Below are 20,776 nucleotides of genomic sequence, written 5' to 3' on the forward strand. Positions count from 1 at the left end.
TCTACTGTGAGCCTAGACATTCTAGGACTGGGACACCATTAGAGGAATTGAGCAGGAGAGTAATATATTTTAAGAATTTTTGAAGATCATTTGGGATTTTTGTGAAGAACTGGTCATAGGGTAGTGGTTGGTGGGAGGGCAGGAGAGAAGTTTGCCTATGCTGTGCTCTGGAGAAAGATAGTAACATTGATGATAAAGAGACTGGGGCAAATATTGGATACTCCTTACATATGGCACCCACGCGGCTAATAAGAACTTCCACTTAAAATTTAACGAAAGCTTAAAAAAGGGTTTTAGAAACAAAAAAAAAAAAAAAAAAAAAAAAACAGAGACAAACAAGGTTTCTTGGTAGCAGCATTTTTCTCGGTTGGACTCTGCTTTGCGAGAGACAAGCAGATTTTTGCGTGGCTCCTTTAAGGGAGGATTCCTGACTCAGCATAAGCAGCAAAAAACCACATAGCTTTTAAGAAGCACTGCTAACAATTTATTGGTGTGTATGAGAGCTGGCAATGGCACTGACCACATCTCCAAGCTGGCAACATGCTGCTGGGTGCAGCATAGACCAAGACAGTGAGCACAGCTCTCATTGCTGGCGGTAAAATAGCCACGGCCATCTTTGATAAAACACAGCAGAAACAACTGTGACTTTCATTTCAGCAGTGTTGTTGTTTACCAGATAAAAGACTCGTGGCCAGAAAAAGATAAAGATTTACAGTAAAGACAGATTCACATTAAGAGAAAGCGCTAAAGTTTTACATTGTGTTCTAAAATATATGTAGGCTTGGGAGAAAAAAGAAATAAGATGGTTTTAAAAAGACAGCAAGGAGCTGGGTGTGGTGACACACGCCTTTAATCCCAGCACTTGGGAGACAGAGACAAGCAGATCTCTGTGATTTCCAAGTAAACCTGGTATGTAGAATGAGTTCCAGGACAGATAAGAGTTACACAAAAAAACCCTGTCTCAAAAAATACAAATAATAATAATAATAATAATAATAATAATAAAGCCACAGATGGAGAGAATATGGATACTGTATGGCATTATATTGTCTTTTTATCGTTTGACTACTGAGGAAACAATTGTTAAAGGAAATGCTGCTGGATTAATTCAATTTATATATTTTAAAAATGCTTTGACTTCAAAATTTAAGTCTAAGGACAAGTTACTGGGGAAAAGGATTTCTGTTTTTGTTTCCACAGAAAATGAAAAGCTGTGGATTCCTTCCAGACTAATGTGGTTTGAGCATGCCAGACCCCCTGAAACAGCGTTCCTGGTAATCTAACACTCAAAACAGCTTGAACAAGGCAGCCTTGCAGACTACAGCCAGGATATCTGCATCTTCTTAGGATCCCCATGACAGCGCCCCTTACCAGCAGGAATTAGTTTGCAAAGAACAACACCCAAATTCCCAAATATTGTTATAAATGTTTGTTTTCATTTAAATGGGGTTGGTTATAAATGGTTAATGATCACAGCCAAATCTTTTTAAAGGTAAAAAGAGGGTTATGGTATAGATATGAATATTTTGTTTTGGAATGAATTTTCATTTATTGATACAATTTAAGGTCAATTTTGTGATGTGTATATTTCTCCTCTTGTTTAGATATTGTGTTTGCATAGTTCGTTTAGAAATGTAATGTATAATTTAGTTCAGATTTTAGATAGTTACTTATAATAGTCAAAACTTATAGCTAGGTGAGTTAGGATTTCTAGATATATAGTGATGTATCTAAGATGGATAGGAATTCTTCAAACCTTTCAAAGACCTACAGAATATGGCATTTAAAATGGTTTAGGGTTTTTCTTGAAAGTGAGACATAAATGATCCTGGCAACACCACCTGTGTCAAAAAGAAAGATGGACATTGAAGAAAGTATATAAAGTTTACTTTCAATATGACAAGACTAGCCATTTGGGCAAGATACTGCTCTTGTCTGGACTATTTGACTTTATGCTGTATAAACTGGACATGCAGGACCCACAGAAAAGTGACTGCTGATTCAAGATGGACATTGCTACAGAGTTCCTGCTTCATGGATGAGTCTGCCAGACAGTCTGTAGGACACAAAGAAAAATGACTGACAAACTGCCAATACAAAATGAGAGTTTAAAGTTTCCTGCTTTGCAGAAAAGTCTGCCAGACACAGTATGGCCTATAGGCTGAAGATGGAAGATTACAGAAGAACTTCAGGTGACTGACTGGGCAGTGAGTTGTCTCTGTCACTTCTAGAATTTATATATTATCCTTCTGTTGTCTTTGAGAGAGTTGAAGACAAATAGTTATGGTTATAGTTTTCCTTAATTAGGATTAAAGATAAGTTACATACACTTTAGACAAACAAAGATAGGATAGATGATGGAATATTTTCTTAAATCTTGCTAAATGTTAATGAACTAAATAATGTTAATTGTGATTCTTATTTGATAACTGTTGTGTAATATATTTTGCTATGTTAAGGTTAAAACCCTTCTTTTTATTTAGACAGAAAAGAGGAGATGATGGAATGTCATTCTGTAAATATGTTTCTCATACTGGTTAATGAATAAAGCACTGTTGGCCAATAGGAAAGCAAGATAGGCAGGACTAGGAGACAAGGAGGAAAGAGGAAGTAGTAAGGAGGAGTCAGCATGGAGAGACTGGGGAGACCAGACACCTGCCCCACTCCCAGGTAAGATAAGACCACGTGGAAATACATAGAAATGGGTTAATAATTAAGACAGAGCTAGCCGATAAGAAACTAGTACCTGATCAACAGCATTTATATTTAATACAGAGTCTGTGTGTTAATTGGGGCTGGCGTGGCGGCAGGACAAGACCAATGGCAGGCGGAAAAACCATACTCCTTACAGTAGAGAGTGAAAAAGAAACCAGAAATCAATCACTCCTACATGGAGTGTTTGTGCAACTCTCTGGCTGGTGATGACAACCTGCACAGAAGCTAAATTCTGTGACAGTAACATAGTCCAACTAAATTACTAATATGAGAAGATAGAGAAGAATGGATGAGGATGGAGGTCCTAAGTCTTTCTATGAAGAGGTAGAAAGTGGGCAGTCATAACTGTAATCTATGGCTTACACTGTAGGAAGGCAGTGATCAGGTCTAAATGCCAAGGGACAGATGCTTTCTTTCTCTCCTGGATACCCTTGCCTGGAAAGCTCCTCCTTCATTTTCTTCTTTGCTTTATACTTACATGCAGGAAACATTTCTATATCCCCAGTTTGGAATAAGTGACTTTCCTCTTTGCTAATATGGTGCTTTTTGCAAAGATTTACATGGCTGTTATACTACACTCATCTCTGAGTGTCTTCCCTAGACTGAGATCTCATTAGAATACAGAATTCATACTACTAGATGCCAACAGAATGGCCAGTCCAGAGGAGTCTAATGGTGTGTTTAATGGTGAACAAAGTACATTTCAATGATATCTTTGTGCAGAATATCAGATTGTATCAATAGTGATATACAAAAAGATTCAGGCAGAAACAAAGGTAGATTCAATGGTTGAAGACATGAAGTGAAGCAAGTAGCTTTCCTCCATCTTAAGTGGACTTCCCAAACCTTAATGCACTCAGATCACCTGGAGATGTCACCCCAGTCTGATTGCACCCATGGTGCAAATCTAAGGTGAGTCCCTAAAACTTTTAACTCCTAGCAAGTCCCCAGATAATGTCAATGCTGCTGCTTTCTCTTTAGATCTTAGGGCTGACCATTGGGATCCTGCCCTTCACTTGTCCCAGGGCCTGATTGGAAAGGACTATGATTAACAAGAATTGTAGTGACTAATAGAAATCCTATTGTGACTGTGATTGTTGTGGAGACAGACCCTCAACAGGCCTACACAGGCTACTTTCCAACTTAGTTACTTTAGATGACACAAAGGATAATAGCTTCAAAGTCTTACAGGTGAGGAAATACCAACAATAGAATTTTTATGTGAATAAAACAAATCCAACTTTAATAAAACACAAAGAGATGACCATTGTCTTATTAATATTATCCCAACACAACTAGCAGAACTTGGGGAGCAAGCACTACCGTATTCAATCCCAGCACTCAGGAAGCAGAGGCAGGAGTACCTCTGTGAGTTCAAGGCCAGCCTGATCTACAAAGCCAAAACCATTACATAGAGAAAACATTTCTTGAGTGCTTGCTTCGGCAGCACATATACTATATGCTGGAAAGGACGTGGAGAAAGGGGAACGCTCCTCCATTGCTGGTGGGAGTGCAAGATAGTACAGCCACTTTGGAAATCAGTATGGCAGTTTCTCAGGAAAATGGGAATCAGTCTACCTCAAGACCCAGCAATTCTTAGGCATATACCCAAAGGATACACATTCATACAACAAGAACATCTGTTCAACTATGTTCATATCAGTATTATTTGTAATAGCCAGAACCTGGAAGCATCCTAGATACCCCTCAACTGAAGAATGGATTAAAAAAAAATGTGGTACATTTACACAATGTAGTATTACTCAGTGGGAAAAAAAAAAAAAAACAATGGAATCTTGAAATTCGCAGGCAAATGGATGGAACTAGAAGAAACCATTCTGAGTGAGGTAACCCAGCCCAGAAACTCACTCATAAGTGGATATTAGACATAGAGCAAAGGATTACCAGCCTAAAATCCACAACCCCAGAGAAGCTAGGAAGCAAGGAGGACCCTAAGAGAAACATACAGCAACACCCAAAGAAGGGGGAGGGGACAAGATTTCCTGAGCAAAAAGGGAACACGGGGCTTGTATAGAAGAGGGTAAGGAGAACATGAAGGATCAGGAAGATTGAGTAGAGGGAAGAATAGAGAATGAGAGCTAGGCTGGAGAAATGGCTCAGCTGTTAAAGGCTAGGCTCACAACCAAAAATATAGAGAATGAAAATAAGAAAAAGAAATATCTTAATAGAGGGAGCCATTATAGGTTTAAAGATAAATCTGGCACTAGGGAAATATCCAGAGATCTACAAAGATGACCCCAACTAAGAATCTAAGCAACAGTGGAAAGGCTACCTTAAATGCCCTTTCTCTACAATGAGATTAATGACTACCTTAAATGCTATCCTAGAACCTTCATCCAGTAGCTGATGAAAGCAGAAGCAGAGATCCACAACTAAACACTGAGCCAAACACCTGGAATCCAGTTGTGTAGAGGAAGGAGTGATGAGCAAAGGGGTGAAGACCATGCTGGAGAAACCCACAAAAACAGCTGACCTAAGCAAATAGGAGCTCACAGACCCTAGTCTGACAGCTGGGGAACCAGCATAGAACAGAACCTGAATGTGGGTGTCAGTTGGGAGAACAGGTAAGTCTATGGGGCCTGTGGCAGTGGAACCAGTATATGTCCCTAGTGCACAAATGGAAGTTGGGGGCCCAGTCCCTATGGAGGGACACTCTCTCAGCCTATATACATGGGGAATGACCTAGTCCCTGACCCAAATGGTGTGACAAACTGATGATCCCCCATGGGAGGCCTCACCCTCTCTGGGCAATGGATGGGGGAGGGATGGGAATTTGGTGGGGAGCATGGGAGAATGGGAGGTATAGGAAACTGGGATTGGTGTGTAAAATAAGAGTGTTTTTAATTTAAATTAAAAAAGAGAAAAAAAGAAAAGAAAACCTGTCCTGAAAAAAACATTCGAGATTGAGAAAGAGGCAATTGAAAGGGGGGGGAGCGCATTGCTGAAGTGATTAAAAAGTTTGATAGGAAACAATTTGGTAGAAAACACACAATCTTCTTTTTTAGTATTGCTTCTGCTATTGATAGAAATTTTAAAGAGACTCACATAAAATTCAGGTTTCTCATTCTTGTGGTTCCTTATAGCTTCGGCAACCCCAAGATTATAGGCAGCATTTTTCTGATTCTGCTCTCTTGCAGCCATACTTTTTACCTGTTACAAACAGGGTTTTTCTTTAATTTAATGACAAAATATAATATCTAAAGCCCTTTATTCTGCCAGGCAGTGGTGGTGCACACCTTTAAACCCAGTAGAGGCAGGTCTACAAAGCAAGTTCTAGGACAACCAGGGTTACACACAGAAACCCTGTCTCAAAATAACAAACAAAAACAACAACAAAACCTTCATTCTATAATAATTAATTCTGTAATATTGACATTCTCCATTCTTTCCAGTCTATGTCATTAATATGTTCTAATTAATATGTTCTATGCAACACAGAAACCTATTTGGATGCAATGGCACTTTCTGATGTCCTTAATGACTTGTAGACATGAGGCGAGGTATTTGTTTACTACTCCACATTCTTAGAGTCTGGACATCATCACTATAACCATAATAAAAAGGAATGGAAGATTTTTACTACAAATTTGCACACAGAAGCAGCATCATTGGAGACCACAGAAATATGCATAAAATATAAAGGTTTTATTCTGAGCCCTCCCACTTCTTGAGATAGGCCATAACTTTAAAAGGAATAAGATTTGACAAGATTTATATTTTATCAAAATTAAATAAACCTATCATTTCCACTTTTTTTCTTTTTGAGACAAGGTGTTACCAGGCAGCGCTGGACAGCCTGAAACTCACTATGTGTACACAAGGCTGGCCTCAAACTCTCTTCCTCCTCCTGAGATTAAAGGCATGCAGAACCAGGCCTGGCTCATTTTCTCCTTTAAAACTCAGCCCTGTGGGTTGAGGGGAAGATCCATAATGTATGCTGATATTAAACATAGGGATATTCATCAGTGAAAACTCGGACACCACCTGTCTTAATTGGGGTTTCTGGTGTGGTGAAACACTATGACCAAAAGGAACTTGGGAGGAGATGAGCTCAGTTAAACTCTCAAGCCACACTCCATCGCTGAGGGAAGTTGGAGCAGGAGCTGAAGGCAGGAAGGAATTGAAGCAAGAGGAACACTGCTTACTGATTTGCTCTCCACAGCTTTCTCAGTCTGCCTTATATAACTCAGGACCACCAGCCCAGAGATGCTACTGCCTCCAATGAGCTGGACCCTCCCACATCAATCATTTATCAAGAACAAGCAGTATAGGCTTGCCTGCAGGCAACTCTCATGGAGGCTTGTTCCCAATTGGAAGTCACTCCTCCCAATGACTATAGTTTGTGTCAAGTTGACATTAAACCAACAAACACACCACCGCTTTTAGCCCAGCAGCATACAAATACAGTGCAAATATGAGCAGAAAAAATTAGTTGAGTCTAAGAATGGTGTCCTGCTGTCCTGCTGTCCCACATCAAACCCTCTCCCTCTAAGGTGTTAGGGCTACCTGGTTTTTGAAGAAAGCCTCCTGGTCTTTGAGAATTTGGTACTGCTGCATGAGTCGCTCGTCCTCCATCTCTCTCCTCCTCCTCTCATCTCCATAATACAATGGGAAGTTCCGTTGTGCTCGTTGCAAACACACATAGCACATTTCCTACAATTCAAATTTCAGAACGAAATATTTATCTTTCTTTTGCCTTAATTTTCTTTAATTCCTTCACAAGCTTTCCAAAGACTGGGTATGTCAAGAAATGCATTTCATAAAAGAATATATTGGTGAGATATAGTATCTAATATGCAATTTTAAAAAAAAGGTTTACAGAGTTAATCTCACAATTAATTAAAAGGATTTAATGAACTCCAAGAGCTTTAGAAAGGATTTCCTAGCCCCTTTCTCTTAAGTGGGAGCTCTTGACTAGCAGGCAAATGTCAGTGCAGACACTTGAGTATGCCCGTAGATAACATTAAGAGTATGTCCATAGATTATGTTAAGGATGATTGATTATTATTTCTATTGGAGATACAGAAATCAGAGGATGAGTCTGACTGGGCTTTATTCAATCAAAGGCACTATACCTGTCCTGCCTTATTATGATCCTGGCAAGCTGAGGCAAGAGATGTTCTGAGCTTCTCATTGTCATTTCTCTGACAACCTGGAGGTGATAAGCTTCAAAGACAATGGAACACTAATGTTTAATACAATCTGATCTCTAGAACAATGATCATTTTAAAGAACCCTTAAATTATGTAAAGGGTGTGTGTGTGTGTGTGTGTGTGTGTAGAGTTATGTGCACACACATGTATAGAGGTGTATACACATGAGTGCAGAGGACAGAAGAGAGTGTTGAAGCCACTGGAGTTGTTGGAGTTGCAGGCAGTTGTGAGTTGCTTTATATGGGTTCTGGGAATGAAACTCAAGACTCTGGGAAAATGGTTACTGTTCCTAACCAAGGACTTATCCTTCCAACTCCAGGAGAGTGATAATTTTAGAGGCAGGTGTAAACACAAGATAAAAAAAAGGAAGAAGTAAACATTAACATAAATACCTAAAGGAAGTAAGAGAAGCAATGGGGATTCCCAAAAGGAAACATTTCAGAAGAGCAAATGGGAGCAAATCCTGGAGGTGGGAACATTCCTGGATCCATGGTGCTGGAGAGAGATGAGTTAGGGATGAGAGGCATAGGAGAAGTCAGAGACCTGGCAGGACCCTTGCAGCCAGAAGGACTTTATCTCTCACAGGAGAGTGGGGAGCAGAGGGGTCTGGATAGTAGATGCCATCATCTGTCTTATACTGAGTTCTTTTGGCTACAGCATTGAGAGAAATGGGAACTGAGGTGGTTAAATACCAATTTAACAGGTCCTAGGATTATCTAAGAGACAAACCCTGGGCGTGTTTGTGTGAGAGTTTCCAGACTGGGTTGACCTGGGTGTTAAGACCCACCCTGGTGCTGAAGATACCATTCTATGGCCAGCATGAATAAAAATAACAAAGCAGGCTGAGCACCAGCATTTATTTCTCTCTCTTTCTGGCTGCGGGAGCAATGCGACCAGCTGCTTCAAGCTGCTATGCCATGGTGTGCCCACCGTTGAACTGTGAGCCAAAATAAGTCCTTTTCTTCAGCTGCCTTCATCAGACATTTAGTTCCAGCAACAAGAAAAGTAATTAATACAGAGACAATGACAAAGAATGGTAGATCAAAGACTCCTCCAATTAAAATAGACACAAGAAAACAGGAAAATGCACCCTATGTTAATATATGACACATAAAAACACAAACTATATATTTGAAATAAAAGTGATAATGCTATTTTAAATGCATCACAAAAGTAAAAGAAAGAAAATGGTGTTTTAAATAGAGAAACAAAAACCAGATTCGGACACTCCAATATACATTTTGTAGGAGCCAAACTATAAAACAAATGAAATAATGAAGAACAATATTCTAGAAAACAATGGCTAAGGAGTTCCCAGAAAATCCTAACTCCTATAAAGAGTGAGAAATGCAAACATTAAGAAATAAAACTCTTAACAGCTACAAGAAGGAACAAGTCAGATGTCTCTTTGAGAGCTCTAACAGAAGTAGAGAAATTTTACTAAAGTGCCTAGGAAAAACTAACCATGAACCAAGAATCGGCAACATGATACTAATCCACTTGAGCAATAAAAAAAAAATAACCCTCCTAAAAGACAGAGAATTTGCCCAAAGAATTGTTACAGAACACATAGGAAGACAGCAAAAAGCAGATGCGTTGGAAACACTGGTGAATAAGGAAGTAATGGGGTGCCAGGCCTGTGTGGCAAACTTAGATTCCATTTGAAGTCAGCATTAAACTGCCATGTGATACATAAGCACTCAGAAATCAACAATACCTGTAGAGTTGGAAAGTAGTCTGTGAAAGCAATCAGGTGGGCTGAATTCTCCCTATGCTGTTTCTGCCTCAGCTGAATAATATTCATTCCTCTTATAGTGTATCTTACCCTTCACATGTGTCTGGATTTCCCTTTATATTGCAATCCCTGGACACCTCTATAATCCCCATCACCTCCCACATAGACTGTTCTCAGCAATGCTTAAAATTTCCTTAGTCAGGGGAAGACTTCAAGGTTATTTTAGTAAAGTGCACCAGAAAAAAAAGGTCAAAGCATTACTTTTCAGAGGTCATGATCTTCCCACCATTTACACTTCGCTCAAACTTGTCCAACAGGCTGACGCTTGTCACTTTGGCAGGAGAGATAGATTGCCTATCACGATGTTTCTTGGGTGACGAGATCTCTAGAACAAATAAATGCAAGGGACAGTCTCTTCAGTTTTCAAACACCTAAATGGAGAGCTAAATACACACAAATTCTGAACAGGTTTTTACCAAGGAAAAATTTCCTGTAATATATGCCTTAAATATCTCTTACCCTATTGAGGCAGAGTATGCCCTAGAGTCCACCTCATGCCTTTATGCTGTTCATCAGGACCTGGTCAAGAACAGGAGGCAACCACCAAACAGATAGTAGTGTAAGAGGCTGAGAGTCACGGGGTTAAGGCAAGGTACAGGGTTCCAGGAATAAAAAGTGTTTATAAGAAGAAAAAAGAATACAGTGGAAATTTGCAAATCTAAAAGTTTGTGTTTGAATGTGAAATTTCCCCCTATAAACTACTGTATTTGAACACTTGGCCCCCAGTGGGTGACACTGCGAAGGTTAACAACCTTTAGTAAGGTAGGATCTTGCTGGGGGGGGCGGGGGGTGAGTCACTGAAGGTGAACCTTGGGGTTTTACATGTGGGCTCCACTTCCTGGTCACTCTCTGCTTCCTGACTCCAGATACACTGAAAGCAGCTGGCCTCCCACCCTGCCATACTTAGCCCCTGGAACTCAATCACAAGCCAAAGTAAACCTTTCCTTCCTTAAATCTCATCAGATATTTCTTCATGGCAACAAGGAAAGTAATTAATACACTAACTTTATTTACTTTGATCATATGAGTTCCTGAGTAATACCGCCTAATTCATTAGAGTCAAGAGTAATAGAGTGTACCCACAAACCATTGGCCTACCCCTGGCTCCTTCTTCTTTGTCTGATGGATCTTTCAACTTGATCTTCCTTGGTCTGTTCTCTCCACCTTCCTCTACAATGATCTCCATGGGTTTGTTCTCTGTCTCTTTGTGTTCAATCCTAAGAATGAATCAAGATGTTTGTCCTCGTCACTGGTCCTGAACGGGTAATTATGTGAACTCTCAGTTCTTGGAAGCAACCTACTACCTCTCCGATTTCAAACAAGTCTACTTCCTTCAAGAGGTGTGAGATTTGCCTTGTGATATATGGAGCATGAACTCCCTCTCGTTGAGGCCAAATCTGGGAGCCTGCCAAAACCACATACCCTTGTACCACAGGCCCACAAAAGAGCTTGATATAAAGAAATCACTTCAACACCTCAACTTAAATTTTTTCCCCTTTGGTTTCAGCTTGTTTTTCTGTCCTTTCTACAACTTTCTGTCCTTTCTTTCAATGTTCTCAGTAGCACACTATTTTATTTCAGTTGTTTAAAATAAAAAAGAAACTAATTTTGCATCTCTATAAAATGGAGAATTGCAAGATGTATATTATATAATTATAATGAAGACTGACTATCATGCTATTGAGAAAATGCCTAGGAGTTGATCACTTGCTCCAAGGAGCAACCCTAGTGCTATTGTGACAGTTATCATCACCAGCAGCAGTCCCCAGGGACACCCTTCCATCTTCTTGTGGACAAAGCATCAGTATGCTCAATCCTAATAGCCAAGCTTACATAGGAGGTGTGGTAGGAGCTAGAAGAAAAAGAAGCTAGGCTGGAGGAAGTAGAAGGAAGTAGTGGAAACTTAGCTGGCAAGACTATTACGCATATTGCAGGAACTAAGGTGAATGGCATGTAGGGTCAGAATCATTCCAGGGAGTCATTTTTCTAAAGTTTAACCATACAAAATATATGCAATAAATTCTCACTTGGCGCTTATAAAGAGATGATAGAGAGAGAGAAGGAAAGGAAGGGGGTGAGAGAAACAGAGAGAGAAGCAGAAAAGGAAGAGAAGTAGAAAATTAGTTTGGAAAACAAATATTGCCCAACAAGCAAGGAGAAGCGATGCCTGGATTAAACCCTCCCACCCCCCCAACCCCCCGCCCAGAGCAAATCACTCACCTTGGAAAGGCCAGTGCACTGTTGGGACGCTTTCCAAAGCCCTCTCTGCTAGACAGCACTGAATCCATGGTGCCAGGCCTCTGGAGGATAGAGATAAGGATTGCACCTGAGCTGTGATCCAACACAGATCAAGACTTCCTCCAAGGCAATGCTAGCACTGTGCTGTTTGTATTTGTTCAGGGTGTAAAGTCCAGTGAGGAGTGACCTCCTTCATCAAAGGTCACCTGGGATAGTTCCATAAAAGCTGCCTTTTATCAAACTATCTCTTTTTGAAAATTGCCCTGAGAGTTGAAGCTTCTTCTACACATCTTGGGGAAGTGAGCAAACATCCGGAAACCATCAGGAAATGAACACACTCTAGGCCACGGGACTCTTGCTATTAGACAGTTTAGAGGTCTCTGAAGTCAAGGGGGCTTTTGTCCCCCTGCACACCACTAGCTGTTAGGTGTTCCCAGGCACTAGGGATAAGAAATGGAGGTGCCTTGCAGGATTTTAATAAGCTACTCTACAGAAAGGTGTGCAGAACATGTAACCAAGAGCTATGTGGTTATCACTTTATATAATAACCACATTATTACCATGGGTTAATATGTACAATTACTTCTGAATGAATTCTTTAGCCTACAAAAGACTTTAAGAAAATTCCGAAGGGGCTGGAGAAATGGCTCAGAGGTTAGGAATATTGGATGCTCTTCCAGAGGATCCTGGCTCAATTCCCAGCACCCACAAGGCAGCTTGCAACTGTCCAACTCCAGTTCTAGGAGCTCTGAAACCCTCAGACACACATGTAGGGAAGCACCAATGCACATAAAATAAAAATAATTTAAAAAAAAAAAAAAGAAAATTCCAAAAGGAGGTGTTTTGTTTTTGTTTACCACCAAAATATGCACATAGAATTCCCAAGAGAACTATTTTTAGGACCATACTCAGGTTTAAAATATAGGACATCTGCCGGTCAAACCACTGCTCCCCACCACATTCCATAGCGTTTACAGAGTGAATGAGATATCGAGGAGTACTGATTAACCCAGAGTTCCAGGGCTAAATTCACCTGTCAAGCCACCTGCACTGCAGCCACCTGCAGCCTGAGTTCTCAGCCCCAAACACGCTGTGTACATGGTGCATCTGTCCACGAGGGCAAGGGACACAACACAGTTATGCTTTAGAGTTCAGTGGACTGGTATAACACCAGCCCCTCATTAAACAGTGTTCAAAAGTCTGCAGTCCTCCAGAGTTAGGAAGAAGCCAGCCAGCCACTTGGGCCCTTCTTGTAAATTTGCAGATCCTGCCTTATGTTCTCAGTTTCTATTTTCCACATGTCAGCATTCCCTTTAGCAACCCTGTGTGGAAAACTCCAAGGGGCTTCCTTATATACACCCCCATCTCCTCAGTGACCATTGCAGAGGTTCCTGATCGGAGAAATAGACAATTTTCATAGTCTTTTCATTGTAAAAAGAAAAAAATAAAGCTTTTGTTATTAGGATTTTGTGATGATTCTATTAATTCCTGTCATATTAGTACCCAGAGGTATGCATAAGGCCTGAATAAATGCTACTGATTAACTATCTCTTTGCCTTTTTAAACTCAGTATATCTAACTTAGCATGAACATCATGCCAGCTACTTAATGATAACAAAGATGGTGACAGTTATGAAATTTGTTTTATGACACTGCAAACTAAAAGCTAGAAAGTAGGAAGCCGGAGAGATAACTCAGAGGTAAAGAGCACTGGCTGTTCTTCCAGAGGACCTTGGTTTGAGTCCTACCACCTACATGGCAGCTCACCCTGTCTGTAACTACATCCTCATGGTATCTAGTGCCCCCTTCTGGCTTCCATAGACACTACACACATGTGCACAGACAACATGCTAGGAAAACATCCATACACAAAAAATAAAGTGAAAGGGGAAAAAAAGCTTAAAAGTATGCTTGCATGGCTTGAACTAGATTTTACAGTAGCACAAGCTGCAAACACTGAGTACTGAGGAACTCTGGGTTTGAATCCCTGTACTGGCTGTATTGACCACTGACAGGCTTTATACAATAGGACCAATCTGAACCACCACATTCTGTATGGGAAATCGGTGATGACCCTGCAGTGCTTCTTTTGTGGTATTTTGAGATTCAAATGAAATAATTCACGCAGGAGATATTTTTCAGTAATAAGGTACTAGAAAATGTCAGAATTATGTGTTCCTATTGCTTTTCCCATTCCCTAGGTAGCACTGATTCAAAATTTGATTTGAAGTTCTTTACCTTACTTGTCAAGGAACTGGCTGCCTATAGCCACACATGTCCATCCACTTGGGAAAACTGTTATTTAAAATATGTCAATACAAGCTTTTATTTGTTTGGTATGGGGAAGAGGGCTGTTGAGACAGGGTCTCTCTACATACCCTGGCTGTCCTGGAACTCACTCTGTAGACCAGGCTGGCCTCAAACTCACAGAGATCTACCTGCCTTTGCCTCCCAAGTGCTGGAATTAAAGGCATGCACACCACCATACCTATCCCAAATATACCTTCTTAATGAAAGCACACCCACAAATTGGAAAGAGGGGTTGTGTGATGACTAATTTTAATTGTAAACTTGATCCATTCTAGAATTCCTAGTTCAGGTTGGCCTGTGGGCATGTCTGTGGAGGACTATCTTAGTTGCCTTCATTGATGTGAACAGATGCAGACTGAAAGTGGACAGCACCATTCCCTGGTTGTGGTCCCTGGACTGCCCCAGAGTGCAGGCTGTGTGTGTAGTGTACTTACCTGCTTCAAGTTCCTGCCGCCATGGCATCCCTATTCTGCTGGACTGTAAGCTGGACTGTGAGCTAACATAACCCCTTTTCAGTTGCTTTTTTGCCAGGCTGTTTTATCACAGCAACAGAAATGAAACCAGGGAAGATTAGAAGAAAACAATTTACATTTGCAAGGGCTTTGGTCAAGGTGCCACTTCCGTCCATCGTACAAAGGAAGTCCTTATAAAATCTCATCTTCACTTTGCCGTCTCTGATGGAAAGGACCCCAATTCCTTTGAATGTGAACTCCACATTTTGTTTGACAGATATGGATCGTGACAAGAAAAGCAATGTCTCCTTAACACATCCTTCTATTGTGTCCCTGTTAAATGGACCCTCCAGAGATATCATGACAAAATTAAGTGGGACAACCGGAATATCACCTGGAGGAAAAGAAGACAGAGTGGGGAGAAGGAGATCATAGTAAAAATAAAACATATAAGGCATATTGTGTACAATTTTAAATAATTACCTGATTCTTAATATTAAAAAGAAATGTTCATATTTTCCTCTTATATTTGTAATATTATTGCAGAAAATGAATATAACTGGTCACTAATACATGATAATCAGTACAATTTCACCTAAAAGCATAATTATTTTGCTCATAAAAATAACTGGCTATCTGAACACTCTAAACAAGGATTTGGTTTTCTAGGGAACAGAGCAGTGGTAAACTGCTTCTATTCCTCATTTTCTGGGTTTTTCAGATCCCTCATCTTTCAGAACACTGCTGCAGTGTTTGTGCATGTATTCTGGCTGTCATATAATTGTTAGGCAATTACAAATATTTGTAAATGTTAAATGTTTGAGAAGATAGCCATCTTATCTTTCATGAAACTAAATCTTATGCAAAGGTATCAGGCTAGACGAGATGCAGAAAGCTATCTTTTCCAAAGAGCTCATAAACAACAAGGCAAAGGAACATGTAGCTTGAAGGAAGCGAGGATCTACTTGACTAGAACTGGTGTAGAAGCTATGCAAGGCCCACAGACCAGAAAAAAAGTCAACAGCATAAATGATGGAGATGACCACAACAAAACAGAGCAATAACAAGGTCCAGAGAGGCATGCTCCAAGCATTCGCTTGGTACGACTTAATCTTCCAAATGCCCATTACTGCTGAATGATAAGAATTAGCAGCTCTACCAGATGTGACTTACACTATATCAGCCAGTCTTCTGCACAATGAACAATGGTTCCTTACCAGCTCCCTCTGCTTCTTTTTAATGTATGCTTCTTATTTTTGCCATTTTTTTTTCATTTCCTTTGCATTCCAATGAATACTTCTTACAATAGAAAGTCAGGTTGCCTGCCTTCCCATAGCCCATTGCGTCTCTGCCATCAGTCTTCCAGTCCACTTAGGAAAGACGCTTTCATGGTGGATGAGCCAGTGAATTCTTGCAAATCTGCCCTCTCATGACCTTTCAGGGACCTGTTGATTGTGCCCTGTTTTATATCCACAACACCATTCTTGGTTCTACAGCTCCTCTTTGGTCTAGTTGCTGGCTTCCCTCTTCTTTTACTCCTTATTATACTGAGAGACTTGAAGGATTGTTTTGATTTTCATGCGTGTTGATTTGGGAGGGTTTGTTTTTCCACTCTATCCTCACCTGCTTCTTTGTATACTCTTCTAGATACTCTTACTCTAACCTTGATCTATGTTCTCCACATCTCTTCTAAGCTCTGGGATCACCCCTGTCAACATCCCTAGAAGAATACCCGATTCAGTGTGGCTCAAAACAAGCTTGCTATGTTACCCATCACCACGAGCATTTGCTGCTCTCTCGCAGGAAATTTAAGTTATTCTAAGTAACTTCTCCCATTCTTACCTGATCCCATCAGCTCTCATCTGAACTGTATCCTCTTCCTTCCCCATTGCTTCTGCCTCCACTCGAGCTTTTGATTTATTTCAACAACTTACTGTAATCCGAAGTGCTCCTCCTAAGAAAATTGGACCAGTACCAAAGATGCACCGCTTTAAACCTGTCGGTAGTTCCCAGTGCCCATGGGATGGATCCTAACATCCTTATTACCATTGGTATCGTTAAGTATACCCTTCCAGTTTGCCACAGTCATCAGTCCTGGCAAAACACAAGTGCCAGGATATTTGTAACAGGATTCACTCTGTCTCCCAGCCTTGAGTTGTTCATACATTTCCTGAGATGTAGGCACAATTTCTCTGTTGGCAAAATCTCCCCACATGGAGACAGGCCTCCTATACACCTACATCATATTTGATCCAGTTCTTACCAAGGCTGATTTTGCAGCACTTAATCCTAAAAATTTCAAAGTAAGAGCCACGTCTTACTAATCACTGAAAACCACTCTACAGTGTTTGATTATCTAGTTACTTAATAATGAATAATTTTAACTCTAAGATGTAGGCAAAGTTGTTCTCTTGGACTACTTAATCCTGAAATTTCTATACCCCGTAAAAAACACGCTATAGATCTAAACTACTTTTTAAGATTATGACACAAGATCCAAGGTGGAAAAATAAACTATTAATTCTAAAGCAAATGTATGTTTGAAAAGAAACCCACTTCATCTCCATTTCCTTTCATACTGTTTGATGAAACATAAAATTTCAGGTGAATGACTAAAATTTTTTCAAGCCCACCATATTGAATATATACAAAGTAAATCATATGGTATTTTTGGTTTGGGGCATATGTTTTCTGGTATATGTTTTGTTTGCTTTTTTTTTTTTTTTTTTTTTTTTTGGTAGTTTCGTTTTTTGAAACATCATCTCACTCTATTGGCCCAAACAGCCTGGAGCTTACTGCAATAACTCAGATTTGTAGCAATCCTCCTGCCTCGGGCTTTCTTAGTGGTAGGATTACAGGATAAACCACTATGCCTGGACAGCTGGCTTGCTTTCTCCTTTTCATAGGGAATTACCGTAAAAATCAATTTCCTGGAGAGTTAAAGGAAAGTTGAGGGCTTTTCACCTCTGCCACAGAGGGCAGACCATTTCTCTTCAGGTGCAGCTGACTGTGATGCCACTAGAGACAAGAAGGAACACAACTGAGCCCTCAGCTGTGGATAGCCTTCCACCACCGGTATAGTGAGGCTCACACACTGAGGGTAGAAATAAGTATGCAAATACAACATGGAGTTAAGTTTGTTTTGTTTACCACTGTAGCCCTAGAACCTATAGAGTAGGCCCTTGATAAACATTTGTGGGAGAAAGGAAAGGAATGGAAAGGGAAGAATGGAAGAAAAGACTGTCTTAGGGTGTTAAAAAAAAAAAAACTCTAAGGTAATATATATTGAGTGCAATATTATTAAGTTTAACTTTTAATAATTTAGACTATATACATGATTTAAAAAAGACATTATTTTTCTCACAGCTAATTGAATAAGGTTTTTGTCTCATTACCCAGAGACCCTGAATTAGATTTCTCTTCTTTATAGTCACTTATAGTTTCTTAGGATCTGGAACATGAATATAAGCCTGTAGAACTCTGTACCAGTACTTTTTAAATGGACTTGGTCTTCCCATGCCTCCTTCAAGTTACTAAATGGACTCGAGTGACTGGCAAGTAAGGACATGTGCCACCAAGCCTGAGGACCTGAGTTCAATCCCCAGGACTTACATGGTAAAAGGAGAAAAATTACTCCCCTAGGTTGTCCTCTGACCTCCACATGCATCCTGTGTCACACACACACATTAAAATAAATTTAAAATTTAAAAAGTAAACGTAATGAACTTTAAGAAGACTTTAATTTTTCTACCGTGGCTCCCACTTCCACCAAAAGTACAATGTGAAACACAAGTCTCTCAAACCAGAAACTAATGCAGTCCTTTCCATTTGTCTCCACAGGCCAATAGATTTCTGGGAGGTGGGGGGGGGTTAAAATCTCAATAGTTAAAATTATTTACCAGGAGAAAATACTTTGTTCTGTTTGAGTCCGTGGGTCTGCACTAACTTCTCTGCCACGATAAACACTGGCCTCTGCACTAGAATAAACTTGTTGTTTCCCACTTCAAGCTTCTGCCTCGTGAAGGTGAAAGTTCCAAGTCCTGAAATCTGAACTCCCTAAATGGGAAAAAGAAGACAAAAAGAACACACACAATTCCATTAAAGTGTGAAGTTTTATAATAACCCAATCACCAAAAAGGACATGAAGATTTAAGCTTACTAATTTAACATAAAGTAGTCTCTGTGAGTCCTTTTAGATGTAATACTTACATGAAAATATTTATGGGTACCATAGCTTTCAAAAATCTATACCAAATATTACCCTTGTAATGTACATAATTCAATCATTTTCTATTTCATGAAATATTTGTTTCTTATTCTCTCAGACTTTATGTTCTCCATTTAAAGTCAGAAAACTCAATGGTGGAAAGAGCAGTGGAGGGTTGAGTATGAGCAAGCACAATCATGTTTGTAAGAGAATGTCACAATGAAGCCCAGTGCTTGTATGTGAACTAATGAAATAGAATGAGTAGAGAAGAAGCAGAATCAGACAAACCAGCATCCAGTAGTCTTCTACAATGTAATCTTGGCCTCTGAGTAAATCCAAATACTTATTGACCTCAAATTTGGTCTCTGATATGACATGTGATACCCAAAAAATATCATACACAATGATTACAAACTCATATATATATAAACAGAAAAAAAGAAAACAGACAGTGGGTAAAGGTAGCCATCTACAATGTGTGGTGGCCAAGACATGCATGCTTCGTGTAAAGGGAAGATTATATCATAGCCTGCATCCATGATTACATGCAAAAATGGAAGATAATATCATTAAGTCTATTGAGTTTTAAAGAAACTTGTGAGAAAAATACAAATACTATGCCAATTTTAACTAATGATAAATGGTTCAAATTTCCAAACCAGATAAAATAAGTTTGAAGGGTTCATTTAGCCATGGACTATCAAGTTAGGACATTTGAGTAGAGTATAAAGTTCCACAACCTAACTGCCTCCAAGCTCCTTCTAAAATCCCTGCCTAGTTCTACAGCATTCCAAGCCAGGACTTGACCTGAAGAAATAGTCCAACCATAGGTGGTTTCTTATTTTTCACTAGCTGAATTTAGTTTCTATATTTATATACTCTAATAAAATTTATTTCCAATAAAATGGCAGAACAAGAAAATTATTATTACTTCCCACACCCATACCAGGAACTGTCAGACCACAAGTAGCCTCATCTAGTTTCTTTACACAAACCCATACTGAGCAGCTCTGTGCTCTCTGTATCATTAAAAGAGATTTCCAAATGCATTGTCTAAGGATAATATCCAGCTTGCCACAAATTTTCTATGTATCAAAAAATAAAAATAAAAAAGAAGTGACAACAAAACAGAATGGCTCTAAATCTATTGCACTACTCCCAACATAAGTATGCAAGTCTGCATAAGAAATTTCTCTCAGAATTACTGGTTTGAAATTGGAGCATAAAACCCACCTTATGCATAGTTAGCTGCTTTTCCACAAATTCTGAAACATTCCCCCAGATGGTAGAGACTTCTGAAATTCAAAGGCAAATGAGAACATTTTATGTGAGCAACCATGTAATAGTATTTTAATCCTAGTAAGCAAAAAGTATAAATATGAAAAGAATAATTAAGGGCAGTGACTTCTGATGCATATAAAACAGAAATAACATCATTCCCCAAAATTTATTTTCCTGTTAACTAAAGCTTATGCCCATAAGTGCCAAGGAAATGGTTTTAATTACAACAATAATGGGACAGGGAAATGTGGTGTGAGGCCCTAGGTTGAATTTTCAGTACCTCAACAAAAGGGTTGTCGTGTAACTCAGTAGTAGAATGCCTACCATGCATGAGGCCCTGCATTCAATCCTTAACAGTAATAATAGTGAAAAAATAATGGAAGAAAACCCCTCTATAACAAAGGAAATTAAGTCATGTTTCATTTTCTCTAACACATGGGGTGTTAACCAACTATAATCTAGGGATTTTTTCTTAATGAATCATTCAACACCTATTTCCAAAGTGTTCAATATGGGCCACGTGACTGATAAGTGCATGAACTTGTATACTATTCTGTAACATAGGATCAAGGCTGAGGGCAACTGATACTCTAAAGGCTGCCTG

General features: G+C 39.6%; 1 protein-coding gene across 1 annotated transcript in view; it reads right to left on the reverse strand.

Moving 5' to 3' along the window:
• Ccdc81 (coiled-coil domain containing 81) overlaps window positions 1-20,776 on the reverse strand; it is a 36,358-nt gene that overhangs the window by 10,051 nt on the left and 5,531 nt on the right. The window contains exons 2-10 of the mRNA XM_051192195.1: window positions 20,125-20,186; window positions 18,584-18,740; window positions 14,822-15,078; window positions 11,905-11,984; window positions 10,783-10,901; window positions 9,886-10,009; window positions 7,812-7,902; window positions 7,243-7,389; window positions 5,782-5,886 (exon numbers count right to left, since the gene is read on the reverse strand). Of these exons, the coding sequence (XP_051048152.1) occupies window positions 5,782-5,886; window positions 7,243-7,389; window positions 7,812-7,902; window positions 9,886-10,009; window positions 10,783-10,901; window positions 11,905-11,984; window positions 14,822-15,078; window positions 18,584-18,740; window positions 20,125-20,186 (1,142 nt within the window). The remainder of the gene's footprint in view (window positions 1-5,781; window positions 5,887-7,242; window positions 7,390-7,811; window positions 7,903-9,885; window positions 10,010-10,782; window positions 10,902-11,904; window positions 11,985-14,821; window positions 15,079-18,583; window positions 18,741-20,124; window positions 20,187-20,776) is intronic.

This window comes from Phodopus roborovskii, unplaced genomic scaffold (assembly GCF_943737965.1).
Source record: "Phodopus roborovskii unplaced genomic scaffold, PHOROB, whole genome shotgun sequence".
Taxonomy (NCBI): domain Eukaryota; kingdom Metazoa; phylum Chordata; class Mammalia; order Rodentia; family Cricetidae; genus Phodopus; species Phodopus roborovskii.